This window comes from Oncorhynchus clarkii, chromosome 31 (assembly GCF_045791955.1).
Source record: "Oncorhynchus clarkii lewisi isolate Uvic-CL-2024 chromosome 31, UVic_Ocla_1.0, whole genome shotgun sequence".
Classification (NCBI taxonomy): Eukaryota; Metazoa; Chordata; class Actinopteri; order Salmoniformes; family Salmonidae; genus Oncorhynchus; species Oncorhynchus clarkii.
This window is the reverse complement of record NC_092177.1, coordinates 22713556-22739413: the sequence shown is the minus strand read 5'-3', so window position 1 is coordinate 22739413 and position 25858 is coordinate 22713556. Positions and strand designations below refer to the sequence as shown.

The following is a 25858-nucleotide window of genomic DNA, read 5'->3' as shown; positions in this document are numbered from 1 at the left end:
GTTAACATGCGTCCTGTGTCCGGATCATCTCCACATTCTGATTGTACCCACATTTCCAGACAGGTATGGACGGTTCAAAGACTTTGATCAGATCTTATAAGTGTAAACGGACAAGATCAGGACGAAGGATGCATGTTAGCTGCAGGTATAAATGGGGCTTCAGATGTCCTGAGTATGCAGAGTCTGGGGGTGTTAGAATACACCACAGGGACTAGAAGATGCCTGTGGTTCTTATCACTAATGAACAGGTGAATCATTGAATATATCATCACTTTGACCTTTTACATATGTGTATGTTATCCACAAAGGATTAAAAGGAGCTCCTACTGGACAAAGCAGATGATACAATGAATTTCCACACTTCCCATTATCAGCTGTCAAATACGTGCTAGTGGATGGTTCTCCTTTCAAATCTACCTCTTGCATGTAAAGTACTATATTAAACATGAAAGGTGTGTTATTAACACAGGAGGTTGTCCTTTTTAAATCTCTACAGGCAGTATTCTAATTCTGGACTTTCAACCACCAACACATAATGTACCATGTCGATCACATAGCTTTATATTCCAGGTGTCATGGTAACCGCCAGGCCCGGGGGAGTGCGTATGCAGAATCCTGTACCTATTATCACAAACAAAACATGATGGGACACACTTTTTAGTTTGGCTGAAATGATTATGGTGGCCACGTCCACTGAAAACTGGCAATAGAATGTTGTGATGTACAAGGTTTATAAACATCTTGAACATAACAAAGCTCAATCAACAGCTGTATGAGACTGCATCAGTCGTAGTATATGGTAGCATACATGTTCAGCCTTTACCAATATACTGAAGGATAGGCCAGCAGAGCTACTGGAATGGAGAATATAAAGTCATTATAATTGCCCACTGAACAGACACAGACTCATTTTACACTCTTTGCAGAAAAATACATCACTATTTAAACTTTAAAATCTCAGAAACAGAAGCCTTCATTATGCTGACAGAACGATGCATAATCTGCTTCATTGGCTGAATTCACTTTCTAAAAAACACAAACACAAAACAAAATAGACAAATGAAATGTTAAGATTGTCCGTGAACTAACATGATGTTGCATTGTTTGTACAAAGTGCACGGTCTTACGCACAAAAGGAATCATTTGAGAAGATGTTTATATAATTAGAATGGATTATACACATTGTAGTTACTTTTATATTCATCTTTTTCTTTTAAATGACATAACAACATTTTCTGAATGTATCACCAAAAATAAAATAAAAAATTAAATTAAATCCTCAGGATGAATGAAAAGGAAAGTTAATAACTTAAGTGATCAAAATACCTATTCATGGTTTACATCATGTTGGTCTCGGGACAATCAACAGATGAGAAGACTATGGAATCATCTTTTTACATTATCATCTATATTTTACAAAAGTGCTAGTGCTTCAATTAAGGAAGAGGTCACAGTGAGTGAAATCGTTTTTTAAAAGGAGAATTTTAAAAAACGAACAAAAAAACATTGTTTTGATGTCTGTAGCGGGAGGGTATAGCACTGTAAATGCTCTGACTATATATTCTAAATACATTTAGCTGTCAGTTACTGCAGGAAAAAACAAGAACATTTGTATCGACCAAGACCCTCTGGAATAGCAGAACTGTCAAAACCTTCCCCTGAAAAGTATAAATATTCCTAAAATAAAATTCATCGTTATTATTACTTCTCATTAATCTCCAGGGGAACGATTGAATCCAAGGACAGGATGAAGGAGTGTGTGACTGAAGTTTCAGTTTTGTAAGGAGGAAGACGGGATGAATGTAATGATAAATGGCTTAATGCTTCTGGACACTGTGTAACACACTTGACCCTGCCGTCAACACCCCACTCTGAGACATCTGATTGGTCATCTACATTCTATGCATTACAGAAACATGAGGACCGTACTGTTAGCCCATCAAAAGCAGATATCTACAAAAGTTGGACATTTCATCAGGAAGTTCAACCAACAGGGTCATTTAGTTTAAATTGAATGTGTGTTTAACAGAATGGATGTGTGGGGGAAAATACAGTTGGTATTTCTGTTGGTTGATCTCTTTACATTGCTTACTGAAAGTAAATATTCCCAGTGCTTTGGACAGAAAATATAATTAACTGAACCACTGGTCCTCTATTTGGTGACTCATAGAAAATTAAATGCTGGCTTTGGTGGCGAATACCTTACATGAGCTAGACCTCATTGGTAGCCTACTGAAGGACTCAGCAAGTGGATTGGTTTGCTCTGAAATTGCACAGGAAAATAACCTAAGTGAAAAAGCCAATGTTTACATTTCAGGTGCAAGTAAACATTGACTGAAGTGCTGCGTATACATTTCAAGGACACCTTTGATTGTTTATGAATATAAAATGAATGAAAATGTGAGTACATTCTGGCACATGTTTACAGGCTACTGTTAGTCATGTATAAGACGTTGGATGTTACTGTGGACTGGACTAAACACACGTGATTTTGAGAGCGGCACTTCAAAAAGCAGAGGACATGATCTCAAGTATGCACACACGTACTGTACAGAGTACGATAGTGTACTACCACACAGCAGCAGTAGGAGGCAAAATACTGTGACCAAGATTACTCCAGCAACCAGAACTTTTTAAAAGCTTTCATGGAAACATGTCCATCTTATTGCATGGACCATCCTTGTAGGCATATGAGAGATGAGTCATGACAGGGAAGGGATGGATCCTTTATATATTTTAGCAGCTAATAATACTCATCAAGAGTCGATCAAGAGCTGAATTACTTCATACTTTACCGTAGGTGTGTTCAATTACTTTCTATCCCTTTCGGCTTTTGAAGATTGTGCAGAACATCAAGAGAAATCAGATGATGTAGGCTGCTAGTGATTGAGTACAGGGCACCAATGACAGGGAGAGATAAGAGACCTTTACATTTTTTAAATTAGAACATTTCAAGTTAATGCTTCATTCTAAGTGACACTAAGCCTTACTGAAACATTCTCTCTTCTAACGGAGCTATAGTGGACCAGAGAGATTTGGAGTGTTTTCCTTCCTTTTCTAAGCAAAGGAAATATGGAAGGACATATCTTAAAACCAAGTTCATATCAAATAGCTTTGGCAACATTGTTCACCTTGTAGTGTTCCACAGTCCATAATCAAATCCTGCTACTAAGAATGAAGTCCGGAGACGTTGTCGAGTTGGCTGTCTCTCAGTTGGAGAGGCTGTTTTAGAATGACCCCCTCTAGGGATGGTTCTGACCCAGTCCCTGTCTCAGCCTGCATGGGGAGGTGTCTGTCTGACTGTCTATCTGTCTGTGGTTGTCAGAAGCAGGACTCCTGTGACTCTGTGTCCTCTCTTTGCAACGACTGCTTTTCCTGTTCAATGTGGTTTCCATTATGCAGGGCAGCATACCTGAAATGATACGAAACACAGAATGTAACATTAGTTTCAAAGTGACATGGGGTTATCATTCAATGTGCTTCAATATTCTGAGATGTATCAACATTCCTAAGACACACACAGCACACAGATTACAGAAAGTGCATAACAATATATTTAATTTAGGATTCACTGTTTTGCTGAAATTATAGCCAACCCTGGAACGAAGAGAGGTATTGTTGAGTAACTTAAATCCCACATAAAGAGAGCAGCACGTCTCTACTGCCAGGTTCAAGCAGTCTGGTTAACATGAAGCTCTGGGATGACAGTACATTGGGTTTGGCTCTGAGGAGATGAGCCATACTTTCTCTTCTCTGAGGTTGTTGTTGGCAGCAATACACGAGTGGAACTACAGTGAAACCTTAACTGGTTCCCTAAGGGCCATGGTCAACCAGGATTAGTGAGGAAGCTATAATGTAGTCAGAGTGCTTTATAACGACCATATACACATACACTGTTCAGTATACAACTATACCCCTCCAATTATATGATGTGACATGAACAAGTGGGATGTAAGGCTGAGTCAAGACAGCGAGACTCCTACTTGAGATGACAACTCTCCCTTTCACCATCTGGCATCATGAGAACTTGAAGATACACCAGATTGGCATATAGGCAGACATTTAGACTTTAATGGATGACTGAAATAGTGTCATGTTGGAGAATCGAGACAATAAAGAATGATGATTTAAAACCATCGAGCTGCACATTTTAGTCATGCCATCAATTTACTTTGACAAGTTTAGGGCCACAGATGTTTTATTAATCCTTATTTTTCCGGACACGGTGACTCTCAGATGAGGAAGATGATGATCAACTGTTTCATATGGAGTTCAATTTCAGGGATGTTTTGATCATCTCCCCGCAAAGGACATACAATCAGAAACTGGCATGAACTCCCATTTACTGTAATGTGATCATACATTCACTTGACTCATATAACATTCTATTGAGGAAAATTGAGACATTTCTTGACATGGTCCAAGGCTTTGGAAAAGCAGTCAAATGACCATGCTATAGGACTATGTCTGCATGATTGAAAGGCTTGTCCAGAAATAACCTCTCTTTCACTTCATATTTGAGATATCATATGACTGGGGTTGTAATGGGGGTGGTTGTAGAGGGAGAATTTGAATCCTATTAACCCAAAGACCAATTAAAGCCTGTGGTTTTAATGTCTAACATGCTGACCAGACCGGACACGTCGCGTGTGCGAGCGTTGCAAAATACATTTTGAAATCCATGTTATTCAATTATTGCACCCACAGTGCCCGCGCGCACCAACGAGCGTCTGCGTTGCCAAGGGCTAAAATAGAAGTAATTCCTATTTCTGATGCAGATCGCTCTGCAGGTCCTACCTCTCCCATATCCTCATTGGTTTATAGAAGCAGGTACCCATGTGCCATCTCCTCATTGGTTATACCCACGTGGGTGATTGAAAGACAAACTGTTTTGCCGGTCGACGTGGTAATACTATGAAAGTTTAGATGCCAATCACCATAAAGTTCAAAGATGAAAAAGCCTGGAAGGAGGAGAGATTACTAGAAATGATACGGTTGACTGTTTTATGTGTGGATTAATTGTCGGAGTAGAGGACCTTGTGCATTTCAGGTAAAAGAACAACTCAATGTTTATATCCCAGGACAAATTAGCTAGCGACAGCAAGCTAGCTAAATAGGACAAATTAGCTAGCATGTGCATGTTTCAACCTGTCCCCAAATTAATGTAATTGGTTCAGAGTTTGATTTGATATTTTAACCTGCATGTCGTAATCACGTTTGGTGTGGGGTGACAAAATACATTTATGCACAATGGCGCACGATGGCGTGTGCGCCGGTTTGAGTTCTGTGTTAAACATGGGTATAATTTTAATAAGGCCAGTTGCATCGGTCAAGACAGACACCACATTTAAACCAATGGCATCTTGGATTTTATTTCCAACCAAGGGTTTCAGAATGATATTCATATACTGGTTAGGCAATATTCAATAAGGTAAGGTAATTAACTCTAATAAATGAATATAGCAAAATCCTGGATTGGCAGAATTATGGGTGATACCATTACATTAACAATCATACTCACTAAATTACATTTTAAACGTGCAAAACAGAAATTCATCAAACAGATGATAAAAAAAGACCATTTGGAAACCATATAATGAGTGATTTCTCTGGAGTAAATTGCTTACACAGAAGTGAATTAAATATTTCCCTGTAATGTAGACTCACTCTCTCATTAGGAGATGTTTTTATAAACAACCAAACCAAAGGTGATTCCTGCTTAGAAATTGGCCGTGAAATGTACCTTCAAAAAAACTCAGATCTCTCTAATGTTCTCTAATGTTTAGCAGAAACCAAAATTGCTGCCACATTGCAGTGTTTAACCCAACAAGTGCTACCACCTACCCACAGAAAGGACCACAGACTGAACGGAAGATGATGACACTGCTCCTAATGGATCACATGCTCTGGAAACACATGACTGTGTTCAAGGGGGAGATCCTCTTTTTCTATGTGTCCCTATATCAGCCCCTCAGGTCCTAGGCCTGTGTCCACAAAGTGTCTCAGAGTATGAGTGCTGATCTAGGATCAGTTTTATATTTTATGATTGTATGGACAGATCCTAGATCAGCCCTCCTACTCTGAGATGCTTTGTGGATACGGGCCAGGCCCTAAGCTCTATATACTAAGGATGGGGCTACAGAAACATATACGCTGCCATAGGCCAGAGCCCCCGCCGTGTGTCTGTCTGTCTGTCTGTCTGTCTGTCTGTCTGTCTGACCTTCCTTCCGCTTGACTGGGATGTCTCTGCTGCCCACTCTCCACTGCTCTCTCTCTGACTCTCATCCTGACTTAACACCTAACACTTAACCGCTCTTTTCACCAAACAAGTCATATGGCTGGATGTTGGTCTTTCAAGCCAAGGCTGACTACAGTACATCTCATCTATTCATGGTCTTCAGTTTGTCCTCATGTATGCATGCTCACATGATCTATCGTGTTGAAATGGTAGCCTCAATCTCCACAATTACAATTACACAAACAAAACAATCTATGACATCAATGAGCTCAGATCAGATATTTAGCCTACTGTACTTTCACTAGTAGTGTGTGTATTGTAAATACCTTTGAAAAGACTGACATTTTAATACAATCAATCTAAAACATACTCAGGCTTCCTGAATCCAATAGCGTTACTTGGCCAAGTTTTACAAATAAGAACAAATACCTGCCTTCTTTTACCTGCTCTGTATTCAAACTAGCGCTGGATGATCAAAGATGTGTTAAAGACATCCAACTCAGCTCTCATCTTATTGGTAATAATGGCTCTTTACCACTGACTACAGCATAGCAGCCACTTAGATTTGACCACAGCAGTCAAGTGTTTGATCTGTGCCATATGCTGCACTGTGGGATAGACGCTTCTTGCCCAGGGACCCACACACTACAGAGACCACAACCTACTCCATACTGTGAACTGTAGAATACTGCCAATCACATACACTGAGAGTAGAAGGCTGGCAACTCTATTAGGAATTATTGTATACAATTGCAGCTACTCTGGTAGAGGATGGCAGTTCAAAGTGAACTCCATAATTTACTGTAAGAGGGATTTAACTTCTCAACTTTGACCCAGTAGAATAAATCTGCTCATCCTGACAAATTTTGGATGAACACCTTTGTTCGGAGAATGACTAAACAGCTGGACATCAGTTTGAAAATATAAACTGTGAAATGAAATGACCGGGAAACTAAACAACAAGAAAAAGAAAAAGGATTAGATCAATACATGTTCTCGATTTTGTTTTTCTGGTTACCTTGGGAACATCAGAGTGAAGAATAAAAACACTGCTATAGATTGTCCTCCTGCTAAGGACCAGGAGCCTCCTCACTGAGCTGTATGGGATTAGTTAGAAAAGTAAAACCCAGACAACTTGCACCTCTTGGTGATCTGCAATCCTGCAATTCCAAGCTTCCTTTGCAGGGGGAGAGGAAATCTATTATATACTAATCTACTCCAACATGTTCTAGTTCACACCAGGGCACAGGGAGGGCATCAGGGCACAGCAGGAACAGCATCCCTTCATTTCACTGGGGCTCACATTCCACTTGTCATTCTCCAGAAGAGGGACAGGCAGGACGGCAGGGGGTCACGGGCAGGGGGCCCCAGATTTGACTTGAATGATACCAGCCTGATTAAGTGAGCTATTGTCTCTCTAGGGATGCAGGCTGAATGAATAATACTCCGCCTCAGCCACTACCCACTGTTGTTTCTAGTATTTATGTATGCTGTCGCAGTAGCCCATTCCTGCAGTCAAATTACCTAGTGGCTTTTTCTGTGATGTATATAAAGTATAATAATGGGATGGAAACTCAAAATTGGGTATGATTTAGCCGACTGTAGTAATTAACATAGGAATCTCTTTTTGAAGAAAGACTTAAATGAGACGTTCCATCATACAGATTGCCGATATGCTAGTCTGGATATAGACATGTAGCTCCATCATACAGAATGCCCACAAGCTAGTCTGGATATAGACATGGAGCTCCATCATACAGAATTCCCATACTGTATTCTAGTCTGGATATAGACACAGAGCTCCATCATACAGAATGCCCATACTTTATGCTAGTCTGGATATAGACATGGAGCTCCATCATACAGAATTCCCATACTGTATGCTAGTCTGGATATAGACACGGAGCTCTATCATACAGAATGCCCATACTGTATACTAGTCTGGATATAGACATGGAGCTCCATCATACAGAATTCCCATACTGTATGCTAATCTGGATATAGACACAGAGCTCCATCATACAGAATGCACATAAGCTAGTCTGGATATAGACATGGAGCTCCATCATACAGAATTCCCATACAGTATGCTAGTCTGGATATAGACATGGAGCTCCATCATACAGAATTCCTATACTGTATGCTAGTCTGGATATAGACATGGAGCTCCATCATACAGAATTCCTATACTGTATGCTAGTCTGGATATAGACATGGAGCTCCATCATACAGAATTCCTATACTGTATTCTAGTCTGGATATAGACATGCAGCTCCATCATACAGAATTTCTATACTGTATTCTAGTCTGGATATAGACATGGAGCTCCATCAGACATAATTCCCATACAGTATGCTAGTCTGGATATAGACACAGAGCTCCATCATACAGAATTCCCATACTGTATGCTAGTCTGGATATAGACATGGAGCTCCATCATACAGAATTCCTATACTGTATGCTGGTCTGGATATAGACATGGAGCTCCATCATACAGAATTCCCATACAGTATGCTAGTCTGGATATAGACACAGAGCTCCATCATACAGAATTCCTATACTGTATGCTGGTCTGGATATAGACATGGAGCTCCATCATACAGAATTCCTATACTGTATGCTAGTCTGGATATAGACATGCAGCTCCATCAGACAGAATTCCCATACTGTATGCTAGTCTGGATATAGACACGGAGCTCCATCATACAGAATTCCCATAAGCTAGTCTGGATATAGACATGCAGCTCCATCTTACAGAATTCCCATACTGTATGCTAGTCTGGATATAGACATGGAGCACCATCATACAGAATTCCCACAAGCTAGTCTGGATATAGACACGGAGCTCCATCATACAGAATGCCCACAAGCTAGTCTGGATATAGACATGGAGCTCCATCATACAGAATTCCCATACTGTGTGCTAGTCTGGATATAGACATGCAGCTCCATCATACAGAATGCCCATACTGTATGCTAGTCTGGATATAGACACGGAGCTCCATCATACAGAATTCCCATACTGTATGCTAGTCTGGATATAGAAACGGAGCTCCATCAGACAGAATGCCCATACTGTATGCTAGTCTGGATATAGACACGGAGCTCCATCAGACATAATTCCCATACTGTATGCTAGTCTGGATATAGAAACGGAGCTCCATCATACAGAATTCCCATACTGTATGCTAGTCTGGATATAGACATGCAGCTCCAAAAAGGGCCCAGTGCCAGCCTGGCAGGGCTGTGGGGAGAAGTTAAGCAGTGTGATTGATCTCTAAGTGAAGGGTCCAAGGTACGGACAGCTCGCTGGCTAGACTTGCACGCACACAATCAGGGCCAGACAGGCTGGCTAACACACAGGGCAGACAGCTGTGGGTGTCCAGGCTAGCTAACACACAGGGCAGACAGCTGTGGGTGTCCAGACTAGCTAACACACAGGGCAGACAGCTGTGGGTGTCCAGGCTAGTTAACACACAGGGTAGACATCTGTGGGTGTCCAGGCTAGCTAACACACAGGGCAGAAAGCTGTGGGTTTCCAGGCTAGCTAACACATAGGGCAGACAGCTGTGGGTGTCCAGGCTAGTTAACCCACAGGGCAGACAGCTGTGGGTGTCCAGGCTAGCTAACACACAGGGCAGACAGCTGTGGGTGTCCAGGCTAGCTAACACACAGGGCAGACAGCTGTGGGTGTCCAGGCTAGCTAACACACAGGGCAGACAGCTGTGGGTGTCCAGGCTAGCTAACACATAGGGCAGACAGCTGTGGGTGTCCAGGCTAGCTAACACACAGGGCAGACAGCTGTGGTGGTTGGAGGAATGCTGCTGAACATGCTGAATCTCTCAATGGAACAAAGGTAGAAGGTTGATTACTTTTAGCTGAGTGACGGTTGAGTTGCAGTGGTGCAGCATTCCTGACCTGATTGTTTCTTTGACTGGAATGAGGAGCAGACATGGAGAGAGCAAACATAGAGAGAAGAAAAGTACCTACAAGTCCCCTGGGAGAGAAGAAGTCTGTGTTTACCTTATACACACCACCCTCTTCAGTTCAGATGGACTGTGTGTGTGTGTGTGTGTGTGTGTGTGTGTGTGTGTGTGTGTGTGTGTGTGTGTGTGTGTGTGTGTGTGTGTGTGTGTGTGTGTGTGTGTGTGTGTGAGACAGAGAGAGAGAGAGAGTGTTGAAGCATGAGAATAAGACATAAGGGTACACCTTTGTGTGTGAACATGATAATACAAGTATGTTGTGGAGTGAAGTGTGCTGTAAATGTGCAAGTCTGATTCCTTTTTGCCTGCAGATAAAAATCTTGCTATAAATTTTCACAGGCCGGCCCCATTGCCTGAAGTTTACATGAGGGAAGCACTAAAGGAAGTCCCTTCCCTTCCATCCCCTAGGGGAAACAGAACATCTACCTCATCACTGTGAGCCACAGAGCCAGAGAAGCCAAGGGAAGGGTGAAGAGTGTTGACTCACTTGTTAAATCCACTTCAATCAGAGTAGATGAAGGGGAGGAGAAAGGTTAAAGAAGGATTTTTAAGCCTTGAGACATGGATTGTATATGTGTGCCATTCAGAGGGTGAATGGGCAAGACAAAATATTTAAGTGCCTTTGAACGGGGTATGGTAGTAGGTTCTATGCGCACCGGTTTGTGTCAAGAACTGCCACGCTGTTGGGTTATTCATGCTCAACAGTTTCCTGTTTGTCTCAAGAATGGTCCACCACCCAAAGGACATCCAGCAACCTTGACACAACTGTGGGAAGCATTGGAGTCATCAGGGGCGGGCATCCCTGTGCAACGCTTTCAACACCTTATAGATTCGATGCCCAGATTAATTGAGGCTGTTCTGAGGACAAAAGGGGGTTGCAACTAAATAGTAGGAAGGTGTTCTTAATGTTTTGTCCACTCAGTGCATTTGAATATAGGAAAAGTTAGCAAACACAAGATAGTAAACAACCAGCTGCTGTTTACCTGCTCATAGCTAACAGAAGAGCCTTGGCGTTTATGATTCAGATGGTTAGAACAAAGTGGGGTGTTTCATACACAAGTTACTTTTCAAGCTATAAACATTTCCTTTAGTGATAATTTATACATTATGCATTACTATGACAATGAGCAGAGCCCAGTAACTATACAAATCAAAGGGCTCTGCAAGAAACCTGCAGCTGGACTGCATCCAATGTAGCCCAGGGTGCTTTCTTTTCTATGTAGAAAAAAATTCACTTCCTACAGTCCATTTAAAGAGGAAAAATCCTCATATTTATGTGATGCCCTGACAGTGTAAAACAAACATCTTTGAATCATATGTACGGAGTTAATAAAAAAAATGAAACTCATTGTTAAGGTTGAAACACAGAGAGAGAGCGAGGTTCCGTTCCTGTGAATTCCGTGGTAGAGCTTGTCCTCTACGGCTCAACAATGTTTCCATCAGATAGGCTATGAACTGATTGGTTGGTGCTCTTTTCTGGAACTAGGGGAGCATGTGTTGAATGTCAAGCTTGCACTTGTGTTCTTTAATTCATAGGTCAACTTATATGTCAACTTTGATTTTTTTTTAAATCACAGGTGCATTCATGTTGCCTACATGGTTTTTGTCATAGTCCATGTAGGTAGAGTTGCCACAGGTGGGAGGATTGGTGATATTCTCTACAATTTGTCAAATAAATGTGCTGGCCTAATTCACAATGTGTAAGTGGAAATGTCTATGACATGTCGGCTAAAGTACTGCTGTTGACATAAGAGCCGTCACATGTTGAGAAGGTTCAAGTAAATGCAGTCCTTTCATTCAACGATCAACTAACAGTTGAGAAGCGCTACTCAGAGACCAGTACAAAGACAGGCATGTCCTCCAGAACCCATACAATGACAGACAGAGAAAAAATGATGTTAAAGGTCCTTGATGCTGAAAACCAGCAGCACCGGGAACTTTACTCATTTAAAACTAATAATAGATTTCACTTTCGGTTTACATACTTTAAAACCTGGTGAATATGTAAAGTTGCACATGCACGTCTTAATAAATCCACTAGTAAAACACGTTTGTTTTGTATGTCAGATTTCAACGTTACCAACATCTTGTAAACTATCCTGTAATCCTGCATAATACCGAGTAAACGTTGTGTTAGCAGTAGTTAGTGACCTTGTATCTGTGTGACTTTATACTTCTGACGACTTGTAACATGTGATCCTATCATTGCTACTACTGATACAATCCTCTTGTGAAACACAAGTGTATCACTTTCCTGAACATTGATACACTTGGCATAAAAGGGCACAACAGATTCACAGATTTACATAATTCATCATTCATCCATATTCACCATGACATAAAAACAAATATATTTCCACATACTCTATACACATGCATCAAGTAATGATAAGTGAAGTTGCAGATGTCTGCCTGCCTGCGTTGGTGGATGATAGAGCTGGTATCTCAGCACATATGGCAGTACCATTCAAAGAGCTATGACAACCATCATGCTTATAGCTCTGTAAATGGCGCTGCAATCTGTACCACACTGCATCTGGGCGTCTTCTGGCAGGCAAAAGTCAGTCAAGCAAAGCAAGAAAAGGTTAAGTAATCCAGTTATCATGATCTGTCAAGTATCACACTGCTGTTGTCTGAAAGTACTCCTGTCAAGTCTGGATGCAGCAAATTAACACAGAAAATACGACATGATGGGAAAGGTATTATAAGCCAGGAGCCAGCGTCTGTTTGCATTTAATTAGAGTTGGGATGTTCAACAGTTGTGCTTTTGAAACAGGAATACAGTCTTCATCTCTTAATGAATTCAACCATCTGTGCCTCCCCCCTTTCCGCTCACACATTACACGTTTCCTTAATTTCTGAAACAAATATCTATCTCCCCCATGGGAACAGACAGCTTGACAACACAACTGGTGAGCTCACTGTGTAGAGGATTTTTGTAATTAACCCACTATGTACTGCCAATCTGTCTTTGGAAGAAGAGGAAGAAGAAACCAGTGAATGAGAGGACAGCTGAGTGGTGGGTAGAAAAAGTCTCTAGATACTCTGTGGTCTGTCCCTCCCGGTTGTACTTTTAAAAAAGTCACAAACGCGCTGAGCTGACACTTTAATGCCCTTAAGCTGTCCTTACAGTAAATGTAACACAGGTTTAGGGAGCTATATTGACCATTGTGTCAGATGAACCCCTGTGTTGTCAGAGTAAACGGCCCCCACTTCAGTCAAATCTATTCGTCAAATACCCTAGCTGTGTATTCACTTTCACCTTTTGGTGTGTGATGTCTTTGGTTAAATTGTTAAGAAAGCTCTCAAGAAAGTTGTGGAAGTCACTTGACCAATTGTGTCACGCCCTGACCATAGAGAGCTGTTTATTCTCTATGTTGGTTGGGTCGGGGTGTGATTTAGGGTGGGTTATCTAGGGGAATTGTATTTCTATGGCGGCGTGATATGGTTCCCAATCAGAGGCAGCTGTTTATCGTTGTCTCTGATTGGGGATCATATTTAGGTAGCCATTTTCCCATTGTGCTTTGTGGGATCTTGTCTAGATATAGTTGCCAGTGAGCATTTTTATTAGCTTCACGTTTCGGTTGTTTGTTTTGTTGTTTGAAGTTTTAATTTCCAAAATAAAGGATGGAAACATACCACGCTGCATCTTGGTCTACTCCTTATGACGGACGTGACAATATGGGACAATATTCGTCGCCAGACCCACTGGCTCCAGGTCATCTACAAGTCCATGCTAGGTAAAGCTCTGCCTTATCTCAGTTCACAGGTCACGATGGTAGCACGCGCTCCAGCAGGTGTATCTCACTGATCATCCCTGAAGCCAACACCTAATTTGGCCGCCTTTCTTTCCAGTTCTCTGCTGCCTGTGACTGGAACGAATTGCAAAAATCGCTGAAGTTGGAGACTTTTATTTCCCTCACAAACTTTAAACATCTGCTATCTGAGCAGCTAACCGATCGCTGCAGCTGTACATAGTCCATCTGTAAATAGCCCACCCAATTTACCTACCTCATCCCCATACTGTTTTTATTAATTGATTTTTCTGCTGTTTTGCACACCAGTATCTCTACTTGCACATGATCATCTGATCATTTATCACTCCAGTGTTAATCTGCTAAATTGTAATTATTTGCCTACATCCTCATGCCTTTTGCACACAATGTATATAGACTCTTTTTTTTCTACTGTGTTATTGACTTGTTTATTGTTTACTCCATGTGTAACTCTGTGTTGTTGTCTGTTCAACTAGCCTAGTTGAGAACAAGTTCTCATTTACAACTGCGACCTGGCCAAGATAAAGCATAGCAGTGTGAACAGACAACAATACAGAGTTACACATGGAGTAAACAATTAACAAGTCAATAACACAGTAGAAAAAAAAGAGTCTATATACATTGTGTGCAAAAGGCATGAGAAGGTAGGCGAATAATTACAATTTAGCAGATTAACACTGGAGTGATAAATGATCAGATGATCATGTGCAAGTAGAGATAAAGGTGAAATAAAAATACAAATCTGACCTGCAATCAGCAGATGGCTTAAAACATAGAAGGGGATTCTATCTCTATGGTTTAAAATATGTTAGGCTTCCATCTCCCACGGCTTGTTATCCACAGGGTTGGGGAGTAATGGATGACATGTAATCTGTTACATGTAATGGATTACAAAAAAACTGTAACTGTAATCTGTTATGTTACCAGCAAAAATATTGTAATCAGATCACCGATACTTTTGAAAAAGTAGAAAATTACTTCTAGGATTACTTTCAAATTTAGAAGGGATGTTTGCAGAAAATGTCCATGAAACGATTGCATGTTTTCTTAATTAACTTTCAAATTAACGTCAGTTATTAACCGAAAACGTGCTACTTTGATCTTCCCGCCTGAGCAATATACACGGTCACAAAAGAAAAAGGTATGGTGCGTCAACACCCTGCACTTTTTGGATGGCGTTTCAAAGAACAATTTGTGTTCAATGAAGAGGGCAGGAATGTAACAGTTCAATGGAAACTATGTTTGCCCACGGTAAAGCTGCTGTCAACATCCAGACTCCACTTCCAACCTGAAGAAACAAGGATGACTATTGGCAGGTGTGGCGCGTTAGCTTGCTTAGCTAGCTAGTCTCTGGAGACAGACAGGTTGTCTTCACAATGTTACCAATGTTCCAGCATAGGTCAGAGATTTCAGAGAGCACTAGCTAGCTAGTTAGTCAGATTTCTAGCTAGCTAGCCAAGGTCACCTTGGAGAGGAAGTCAGCTGCTTTGACTTGTGCGAGACTGAGAGGATGTCATACCTACGATGTGACTGCTGCCAAGTTAAGTGAAATACATGCAGACTTTAAAATTCAACACAAAGTGAGGGCCACAGTGACAGATAATTGAAGGATCTTTGTAAAGGCATTCCGGGAGTTCAGTGGAAATGAAGACGAGTAAGATGAGACGGATGATGGAGTGAGGTTTGATGTGGGTGAGATTCTTGAGGAGGTTGAGCAAAAACTGAACTTTTTTTCTCCCTCCACATCAACATTGTGATGCACACACCCTCAACCTTATCTCCACCAATGAGGTGGACAAAGCTGAATCCCAAGGTCCGTCACGAATATTGTACAGAAGTGCAATGTCAAAATATTCCAGCATTTGGAGCAAAGCATACAGGTCCACATTAGCTTCAGAGGCAACAGAGGACATTGCAAGCAAGAAAGTAACTGAGCCATGTGTGACAAGATGGAGCTCAGAGTACCGTGCCATCTCCAAACTCATAGCCCTCACAGATGACCAGCTGGGGCAAATCTGTGAAGACCTAGGTGTGAGCAGCAAACTACATCCTTGTGAGATTGCTTTTCTCAAGAAGTACAGTACAGTCCTACAGCCACTCACGTTCTCTATTGATCTTCTTCAGGGAGAGGAAGTGTTTTCTTGGCTTTCCCCAACAATCATAAACTTGAAGTCTAAGCTCCCAGAGAAAGTACTGAAAGTACCTCTTACAACATTCTATGCACACATCCTCACTGCAGTCATTGAGGCTATAGATCGCCGGTTTGGACCTATGCTAAGTGAATCAAAAATGGCAACTGCTAACGTGCCAAAGTTTTCACTGTTTTGGCTCAACCATGGAAAGAGAGAGGAGATGCGGAGCACATTAGTTCAAGAAACAGCTTCTATGGAGAACACACACTCCGAAGAGGTGGTGAGGGAGCACAGAACGAGTCTGATGAGTCAAGACACTTTTTTTTTGCGTTCGGCGGTGCAACAACAAGGGCCTAGGCATTGCAGAGGATGAGGTGAGGAAGTACTTTGAAGACAAAGACAAGTCTTTTGACTCCTTGAAATCGTCCCCCATAGTCCAGAACTTGTTTCTGAAGTACAAGACTACACTGCCCTCCAGTGCCCCAGTTGAGCACCTTTTCAGCTATGGTGGAAACCTGTTTACCCCTCAGCCAAACAGGATGTCTGATGCTCATCTAGAGGATTTCCTCTTGCTGTGATACAACAGCAATCATCCGAGTGGGCTAGCTTCAGAACAAGTCTACTGCAATGTCATGTCGGATATGTGGGTAGATTGCATCTAGCTGCACTTTTTTTGCTTAAAATGATCAACTACCTGGTGGGCTAAATGTGTGATTACACTGTGCATGTTGTAAAAAAACATTGTCCTCATATTTCTATTTCTCATTTTTGTCATTTAGCAGACGCTCTTATCCAGAGCGACCTACAGTAGTGAGTGCATACATTTTCATACTTTTTTTGTACTGTCCGATGGGATACGTGTTCAGCACCATCCATGTTGCTGTGTTACTTAAGCCCTTACTTATACCTGGTTTTAACATGCATCCTTTGTTCTGCACAATGTGTTTGTGCCCACAATTTTAGACAGGTGTATATGATTCAAAAACACATTGTGGTGTGACTGTGATCAGATTTTATAGGTGTAAATGGACAAAGGATGAAGGACGCATGTTAGAGGCAGGTATACAGGGCTTAAATACATTTTTGTCACAACGTTTTGTGATGTGTTCTAATGTGGCTCTGCTTAGTTGCTCAAACATCCTGCAATAAATGTTGTTAAATTGGTAATAATATTTTTTTTCTCCTTATGTGTTTTATGGGTGAAGTAATCCAAAAGTAACTGAAAGTAATCCGATTACGTTACTATTTAAGGTAATCCAAAATGTAATTAGTAGCCAAACCCACTGGCTCCAGGTCATCTATAGGTCTTTGCTAGGTAAAGCCCCGCCTTATCTCAGCTCACTGGTCACCATAGCAGCACCCAGCCATAGCGTGCGCTCCAGCAGGTATATTTCACTGGTCATCCCCAAAGCCAACTCTTCCTTTGGCCGCCTTTCCTTCCAGTTCTCTGCTGCCAATGACTGGAACGAATTGCAAAAATCACTGAAGCTGGAGTCTTATATTTCCCTCACTAACGTTAAGCATCAGCTGTCAGCGCAGCTTACCGATCATTGCACCAGTATACAGCCCATGTGTAAATAGCCAACCCAACTACCTCATCCCCATATTGTTATTTCTTTTTTTGCTCCTTTGCACCCCAGTATCTCTACTTGCATATTCATCTACTGCACATCTGTCACTCCAGTGTTTAATTGCTGAATTATAATTATTTCGCCACTATGACCTACCCGCCCTAATATTACTACATTTGCACACACTGTATATAGATTTTTCTATTGTGTTATTGACTGTACGTTTGTTTATCCCATGTGTAACTCTGTCTTGTTTGTGTCGCACTGCTTTCCTTTACCTTGGCCAAGTCGCAGTTGAAATGAGAACTTGTTCTCAACTGGCCTACCTGGTTAAATAAAGGGGAAATAAAATAATACAAAATAAAAAAGGTATACTACTGGGGGCAGAATGTACCCTAGTGGTTAGAGTGTTGGGCCAGTAACCGAAAGGTTGCTGGATCGAATCCCCGAGTCGTTCTGCCCCTGAACAAAGCAATTAACCCACTGTTCCCCAGTAGGCTGTCATAGTAAATAAGAATTTGTTCTTAACTGACTTGCCTAGTTAAATACAATTTACAATTTTAGACAGGTAACTGTAACGGATTACATTTAAAAAAGTAACCTACCCAACCCTTGTTATCTATACAATACAAGAACAATTGCCCGTACACTGGAATAACTATGGAATATCTGATCTCCTCTTTGTTGACGAATGTCTGTTCCAGCGTGTGCTATTCAAGGCTGGTGTTCTGTCTTTCTGGAGATCTGTTTCTTAAATGATAGTGAGAAACACAGTATTGTGCACCACCGTTCTGTGAGTAGACTTTAATTATCGCAATCATCTCTTATTCTGAGACTGTAAGGACTGCCATTGAATTAGCCAGTGATATAATTTGTGTCTTGGCTGTTCATAACATCATTTTGAATTGTGTTTCTTTGTGTCATTCCAGAAGCAGAAACCGTTTAAGCTTTGAGACAATAACACATTTAGATTTGAGTCATCTTTATCCAGAGCAACTTGCAGTTAGTGCATTCATCTTAAGAAAGCTAGGTGGGACAACCACATACAGTATCTCACCAAGCTTTAACTCTACATTACAGCAGGGCTCTTCTCTTCCAGCAACCTGCACCGGAAGTACTGCATGCAAAAATAAACATGTTTTATTGTAACAAACACCAGATATGTGCAGTGAATTGTGTTGTTTTACAGGGTCAGACATAGTAGTATGGCATCCCTGGAGTAAATTACAGTATGGTTAAGTGCCTTGCTCAAGGGTACATCAACAGATATTTCACATTGTCGGCTTGGGGATACTGGTCCACCACTCTAACCACAAGGCTCCCTGCCACCCTGAGCCTAATTCACAATAAACATCACGTGTAAACATGAACAGTAAAAGTGATGCCCTGAATGCATAATACTGTATCTTGCACTGAGGGACTACATTGATATAGAGTTTATATTACAATCTAATCAAACATCTGTGTATTAAGGAGCAGATAGCTCCCATTGGATTATACTGTATCAGGGGCCAGAATCAGATTAACAACAAGTGGTCAGTCAGGCCTATTCAGCTGCTCAACAGGCTCAACGGGTAATCTGGCTGACTGGCTGGTAATTAAAAACTGTCAAGATATGGAGAGGTGGGCACGCAAGCACACACAGAACAGATGCCAGACACATGATCAACATCCTTCTTGAAATACAGATAATGATAATGCAATTGTGCAATTGGACATAAAAACATGCAATTGACCATTAAATCGATGCACATCATATTTTAATAATTTAGCTGACACTCTTTTCCAGAACGACTTACATGCAGACTATTCAACTAGTTGGCTCAGGATTCAAACCAGAAATGTTTTGGTTACTAGCCCAACACTCTTAACCGCTATGCTAATGGCCCCCTAAATCACACATCATAAGGGGGCCCTATGTTTTGCACAATCATGTGACAGAGAACAATTTTATCCTGTATTTTAAGCCTTATCCAGAAATGAGAAATACACAAAATAAAAGGCATTGTCTGAGGATGGTGCTGGACCATCTGACATAAAAAGAAAAGGGGACAGTTTGATGAAAAACTTTTCAATAAATGTTCAGATCCAGGCAAGTCACATGATTGTCCAAAATACAGGCCCCTACAAGTCATGCATGCAATCTGAACTAGCATGTAAGATAGACAGCGGACATAGAACAGGTTGAGGGGGGGTTCTGTGAAATAGACTCACTTCAGACAGCGGACATAGAACAGGTGGGGGGGGGGTTCTGTGAAATAGACTCACTTCAGACAGTGGACACAGAACAGGTTGAGGGGGTGAGGTTTGTGTGAAATAGACTCACTTCAGACAGTGGGACACAGAACAGGTTGAGGGGGTGAGGTTTGTGTGAAATAGACTCACTTCAGACAGCGGACACAGAACAGGTTGAGGGGGTGAGGTTTGTGTGAAATAGACTCACTTCAGACAGCGGACACAGAACAGGTTGAGGGGGTGAGGTTTGTGTGAAATAGACTCACTTCAGACAGCGGACACAGAACAGGTTGAGGGGGTGAGGTTTGTGTGAAATAGACTCACTTCAGACAGCGGACACAGAACAGGTTGAGGGGGTGAGGTTTGTGTGAAATAGACTCACTTCAGACAGTGGGACACAGAAGAGGTTGAGGGGGTGAGGTTTGTGTGAAATAGACTCACTTCAGACAGTGGGACACAGAACAGGTTGAGGGGGTGAGGTTTGTGTGAAATAGACTCACTTGAGAGGTTGTCAAGCAGCACTAGACAGGAACAGGCCTAGTGTTGCAGAACCAGAGCAGGAGTTTGGAGAGAGAGGAGCAGCCACTGGAGGAGAAGGGGGAGGGGGAGGCGGAGAAGGAGGGGGAAGGAAGAGGCAGCACAGGGTAGCAGGAGCAGAAGTCCAGACAGAGGAAGAGAGAGCAGAGGGAGGGAAGGAAAATAACATAAAAGGAAGAAGAAGGAAAAGGCAGAGGAGAAGAGGTGAGAGGGAGAGAGAAAGAGAGCGGGGAAAAATCTGGTTAATCAACACCCAAGTGACTCATTCAGCAGTTACTAACCCACAGCTAGCGTACATGCAGCCAGGTCCTGTATGAGGCAGCTCTCCTCTAATTAGGAAGACCTTTCGTCAGAGCATTAATCATGTTGGTTTCATTACGGTGCTTTATTCAAGCAGTTAGATTAATTAAAAAACAAACAGAGAAAATTTAATGCACCATCATTAAAGTGAATGAAAGGAGAGGTTGAAAAAGTATGTATATAAAAATATGTACAGTAGCTAATAACATAGAAGAAGCTTTGAGAGGACGTGACAACAAAACAGAGATAACAGGGACCATGAAATCAGTCAGACTGGCTCAATCTTTATTTCTGGGCTAAAGTCAACATCCATTCCGCGTTGATTCAACGTCATTTATTGTCTTTACCCAACAGTGAGAGTTGGGTTGTTGTTGTTGACAGAGGAGGGTGTATTGAATTGCTCTAGAGGTCTAAGGAATAGAGTGAGCCTGACCACTTTCTATAGCAGCCGTCCCCACTCAATAACATGTTACTGAGTCCCCAGACAAACCTACAGTACATACATTGATTGATGTTCCTCAATCATGATATGGTAATTAAAGAAGGTCCTCGGACAAACTTATATAGCTATTGATTGATGTTATGGTAAGGAGGAAAAAGGGTTATTAAAACAGAAATATAGCACAAATCACACTGAGAAATCAAGATGCTCTATACATTGCATTTAGCCCATAAATAAATTTACAAGATCTGAAAACATGTAGTTCAGTTTGTGATCACATTGTAATAATTAAGCAATAGGCCATGAGAACCCACTGATTATTGTGAACAACACACGGGTAAGGGCTGCTCTTATGCACAATGCGGTTTTGGTGCCAGGTGACAATGTCATACTCCTGTCAATATATTTACCACTGCTTTGGCAACTTCCTGTTTCTTTGTGTTTATCTTCTGCCAGCAGACAAAACAACCCAGACTCCCCACGCTGTCCAGACATTGTCTGGTCCAGACCTGACACATACACACATATGTGTGGCATTGTTTCAAAGCCATTCTACCAGAACCAAACATCCAGGTCCAGACTGAGTGAGTACAGGAAGTCTATTACAGATAGCATACAGTGTGCTGCTCAGTGTTGTACATGCTGCCTGATGGAGCCGGTAAGCAATCTGTGAAAATGAGGTCAAATACCCCGGAGGGACACACTGCATCTGGTGAAGACTGCTAACCCAGAGATACTCCATAATATATCCAGTACACTGTAGCCTATAAGACGGGGACCACAGTAGAGCAAATATCTGTTTAGAATATGTCTATGTTATTTGATAGCTCTGTATTCATAATGAGGGATGGAGTCCAAGGGCATTTGATCATCCTGAACTGAGAGGGTTTCAAATGTGCCCAGTTGGTGCCCACCACAGTGAAACTCATCTGCAATGCCATGCCAGCCGGTGCTCACAAGCAGCCCCGCGTCTGTGAGACTGTACATGTTTTCTTTGCATCGCTACACACTCCCCTGACAGAATAATGCTAAGCTCAGGGGTGAGCTGTCATCGCTGTGGCAGTGTCGACTGGGAGAAAACCAAATGTAGGACTGGGTTTTGCTGGCTCTGCTCTCTGTTATTTCTCTATATACACTATATATACAGGGGCGGCAGGTAGCCTAGTGGTTAGAGCGTTGGGCCAGTAACCAAAAGGTTGCTAGATCGAATCCCCAAGATGACAAGGTAAAAATATGTCGTTCTACCCCTGAACAAGGCAGTTAACCCACTGTTCCTAGGCCGTCAATGTAAATAAGAATTTGTTCTTAACTGACTTGCGTAGGTAAAAATAAATATGAAAGTGTGTGGACACCCCTTCAAATGAGTGGATTTGGCTATTTCAGCCACCCCCATTGCTGACAGGTGTGTAAAATCATGGTTCGGGCTAGGCCCCTTAATGCTACAACATATAATGACATTCTCGTGGATTCTTTGCTTCCAACATTGTGGCAACAGTTTGGGGAAGGCCATTTCCTATTTCAGCATGACAATGCTCCTTTACACAAAGCAAGTTCCGTACAGAAATGTTTTTTCAAGATCGGTGTGGACGAACTTGACTGGCCTGCACAGAGCCCTGACCTTAACCCCATCGAACACCTTTGGGCTGAATTGGAACGCTGACTACGAGCCAGGCCCAATCGCCCAACTTCTGTGCCTGACCTCACTAATGCTCTTGTTGTTGAATGGAAGCAAGTCCGCGCAAAAATGTTCCAAAATCTAGTGGAAAGCCTTCCCAGAAGATTGGAGGCTGTTATAGCAGCAAAGGGGGGACCAATTCCATATTAATGCCTATGATTTTGGAGTGAGATGTTTGATGAGCAGCTGTCCATATACTGTTGTATAATCCCTATTAACACTGGAGCTGATGCAGAACACTGCTGTTGGTTCATGATACTGCCATGTGGTTTATCTCCCCTACACACACATTGGCCAAGGATTAGTTTATACAACAATCACGCAATAACAGCTCTTCTACTCACGCATAAAAAAAGGAGAAGGTCAAAGAGGAGGCATTCTTGTTCAAGGTAAGACACCTTGTGGAAGAGTAGACTGAATAATGCATCACAACCGTTCCACATCTGAAAAACAGCAACCCCTTCAGTTTTATATATTCATAATAAATGTGGTCAGATGAAAAAAAAGTTCCTAGGTCTTTAGAGCTGTTGATCTATAGCTGAATGCTCTTTCCACCTAGTCCTTAAAATACTATTCAATATTTCTAGAGAAACTTTGAAGCATATGTAGGGGTCAACACTGAGGGGCAAGAGCAAGTGACAGTATGTCAGCATGTCTTTGAAAAATACATTTTTTTAAAGTGTGGAAAAAGGTCAAATGTTCCTCTCTCAGAGCTGTCCCTGTGATGAACAACTAATATGTTTACATAACCACAAAATCCCTCTGACAACTCTCTTTAGAAGTGGATATTGTAATATAGTAACAGGGAAAATTATTAGTAGCAAAACGTCATAAAATAATTGAGCTTTAACTTAAAATATAAATCAGAATAAATGTAATTTATGGCACACAGAAGGGAGCCAGGGAGTGCGAACCAACACAAACAGTGGCTTCTAGCGCCTCAGACATAACGACCGTCTGAGCTGGCCTTTCTCTCTACGCTCACTTAACATGGCTTAGAAATATGGCTCCTGGGAGAAAAACACAACTAGACCTACAACCACTAGACCTACAACAAATAGACCTAACACCACTAGACCTACAACCGCTAGACCACTAGACCTACAACCACTAGACCTAACACCACTATACTTACAACCACTAGACCTACTAACCACTAGACCTACTAACCACTAGACCTACAACCACTAGACCTACTAACCACTAGACCTACTAACCACTAGACCTACTAACCACTAGACCCACTAACCACTAGACCTACCAACCACTAGACCCACAACCACTAGACCCACAACCACTAGACCTACAACCACTAGACCCGCAACCACTAGACCTACAACCACTAGACCCACAACCACTAGACCCACAAGGTGATGAGGTAGTACATTAAAGGCTTAGTAAATTCTGGAGAAATTGTTATGAATGTTGTTAGTTGTTTTTGGGAAGTATAAAATGGCCAATATATTAACTTCAACAGTCTGATTGTATCAACGGCTTCAGTGTTCTATATTTGGCCATTTAAACCATAACAGGCTATTATGCTTCAACAAGCTTTTGGTGCGGCAGGTAGCCAAGTGGTTAGAGCATTGGACTTGTAACCGAAAGGCTCAGATCAAATCCCAGAGCTGACAAAGTAAAAATCTGTCATTCTAACCCTGAACAAGGTAGTTAACCCACTGTTCCTATGCTGTCATTGAAAATAAGAATTTGTTCTTAACTGACCTGCCGAGTTAAATGAGGGTAAAAAATAAAAGCTTTCAAATACATTGTACGTGATCAGATTGCAGACGTCAGCATTTATTCTGGACAGTTGTTTTCATGCAATGTATACAAAGAATTGTATAATATGATTTAATGGCCTGAAATTCAAGATGTTTGTAATGATGCTGTAGATTTAAGATTAACTTAAGGGGTCAACTGAATAGCCGTGTGGGTGGGTGGCAATTTCATCTGCTTTTACTCAGGAGTCAAAAAGGCATACGCGTGACTCCAGTACTCAGAAGGTCAAGGCTTCACATCCCTGCATATCCTTATTTGTTTACATACAACTGACTGGAACTGCAGCAGGCGTAACCATAGAAATAGAATGAAGGGAAGCTGTGTGATCATGTGGATCGTGTGGTTAGAGTTAGATGAGGTTGGAGCATGCCAAGAGAGAAATAACTACTAGGAGGCCAAATGTGCCCCATTCATTCATGTGGTAGATAAGAATCTGACCATTGCATCTGGGTACATGTCAGCTCCTGTGAGCATCACACCGACCAGTATTTAACTCCATGTGTCCCAGAGGAGAGAAAGTACTGATTCTTGAACAGGTCGGGAAAAATGTGACCAACTTCAGGCATTTATTGCTGTTAAATATTACATTTGAAATGTACTCTGCATAATTACCACAACAGACAGAAGGTAAAAGTATCTGAGTTAATGTCTTCATTTTTAATTTCCTTTAGTTTATTCCCATTTCAACTCACCACTTAGTGATGTAATCTATTGGCTGGTTTCTATTTCTACCTCTGAACTTTTGTTCATTATGGACTTTGTGGTGCTCTCTCATGCTGTTCTTTCCCATTTTACTGCAGAGGTAATCATCTAGAACCAAAGATCAAACTTGATCAACAATATGACCTTTCTCCCCATTCACTGCGGTAATTAGTGTTATTAAAGAAGCTGTGGTGGCCAGCAGCAAATTACACCAATTTGAGTAACTTGTGCACAACGTTCAGTTTTCCTACAGTATCTCTACCTGGCATTCTGCCCAGTACACCTATATAGCCTGGTCTTGGCCCCTAGACAGCATTTGATCACTCGCAAGCACGACGTTGACATTATTACCCATCTGGGTTAAAAACTGTCTCGGTAAAGGTGGAGTTTGGGGTGTGGTCAGGAATCAGCTGCTCCTAGCAGGGGTAATAATGTACTTTTACGGTGCAATGTATCTACACCTGGCTGCTGAGAAGGATCAATGCATC

At 41.6% G+C, this 25858-nt stretch overlaps 1 protein-coding gene across 2 annotated transcripts in view; it reads right to left on the bottom strand.

The window, feature by feature from the left end:
* Nucleotides 1–713: 713 nt before the first annotated feature.
* The window catches only part of LOC139391129 (5-hydroxytryptamine receptor 4-like), a 97765-nt gene continuing 72620 nt past the window's right edge, over nt 714–25858 (bottom strand). Inside the window, exons 7-8 of one of the 2 annotated variants that reach the window (XM_071138677.1) lie at nt 20436–20520; nt 714–3412 (exon numbers count right to left, since the gene is read on the bottom strand). In XM_071138677.1, the coding sequence (XP_070994778.1) occupies nt 20457–20520 (64 nt within the window). In that variant the 3' untranslated portion in view covers nt 714–3412; nt 20436–20456. The remainder of the gene's footprint in view (nt 3413–20435; nt 20521–25858) is intronic. The other variant, XM_071138676.1, reaches the window with a different exon arrangement.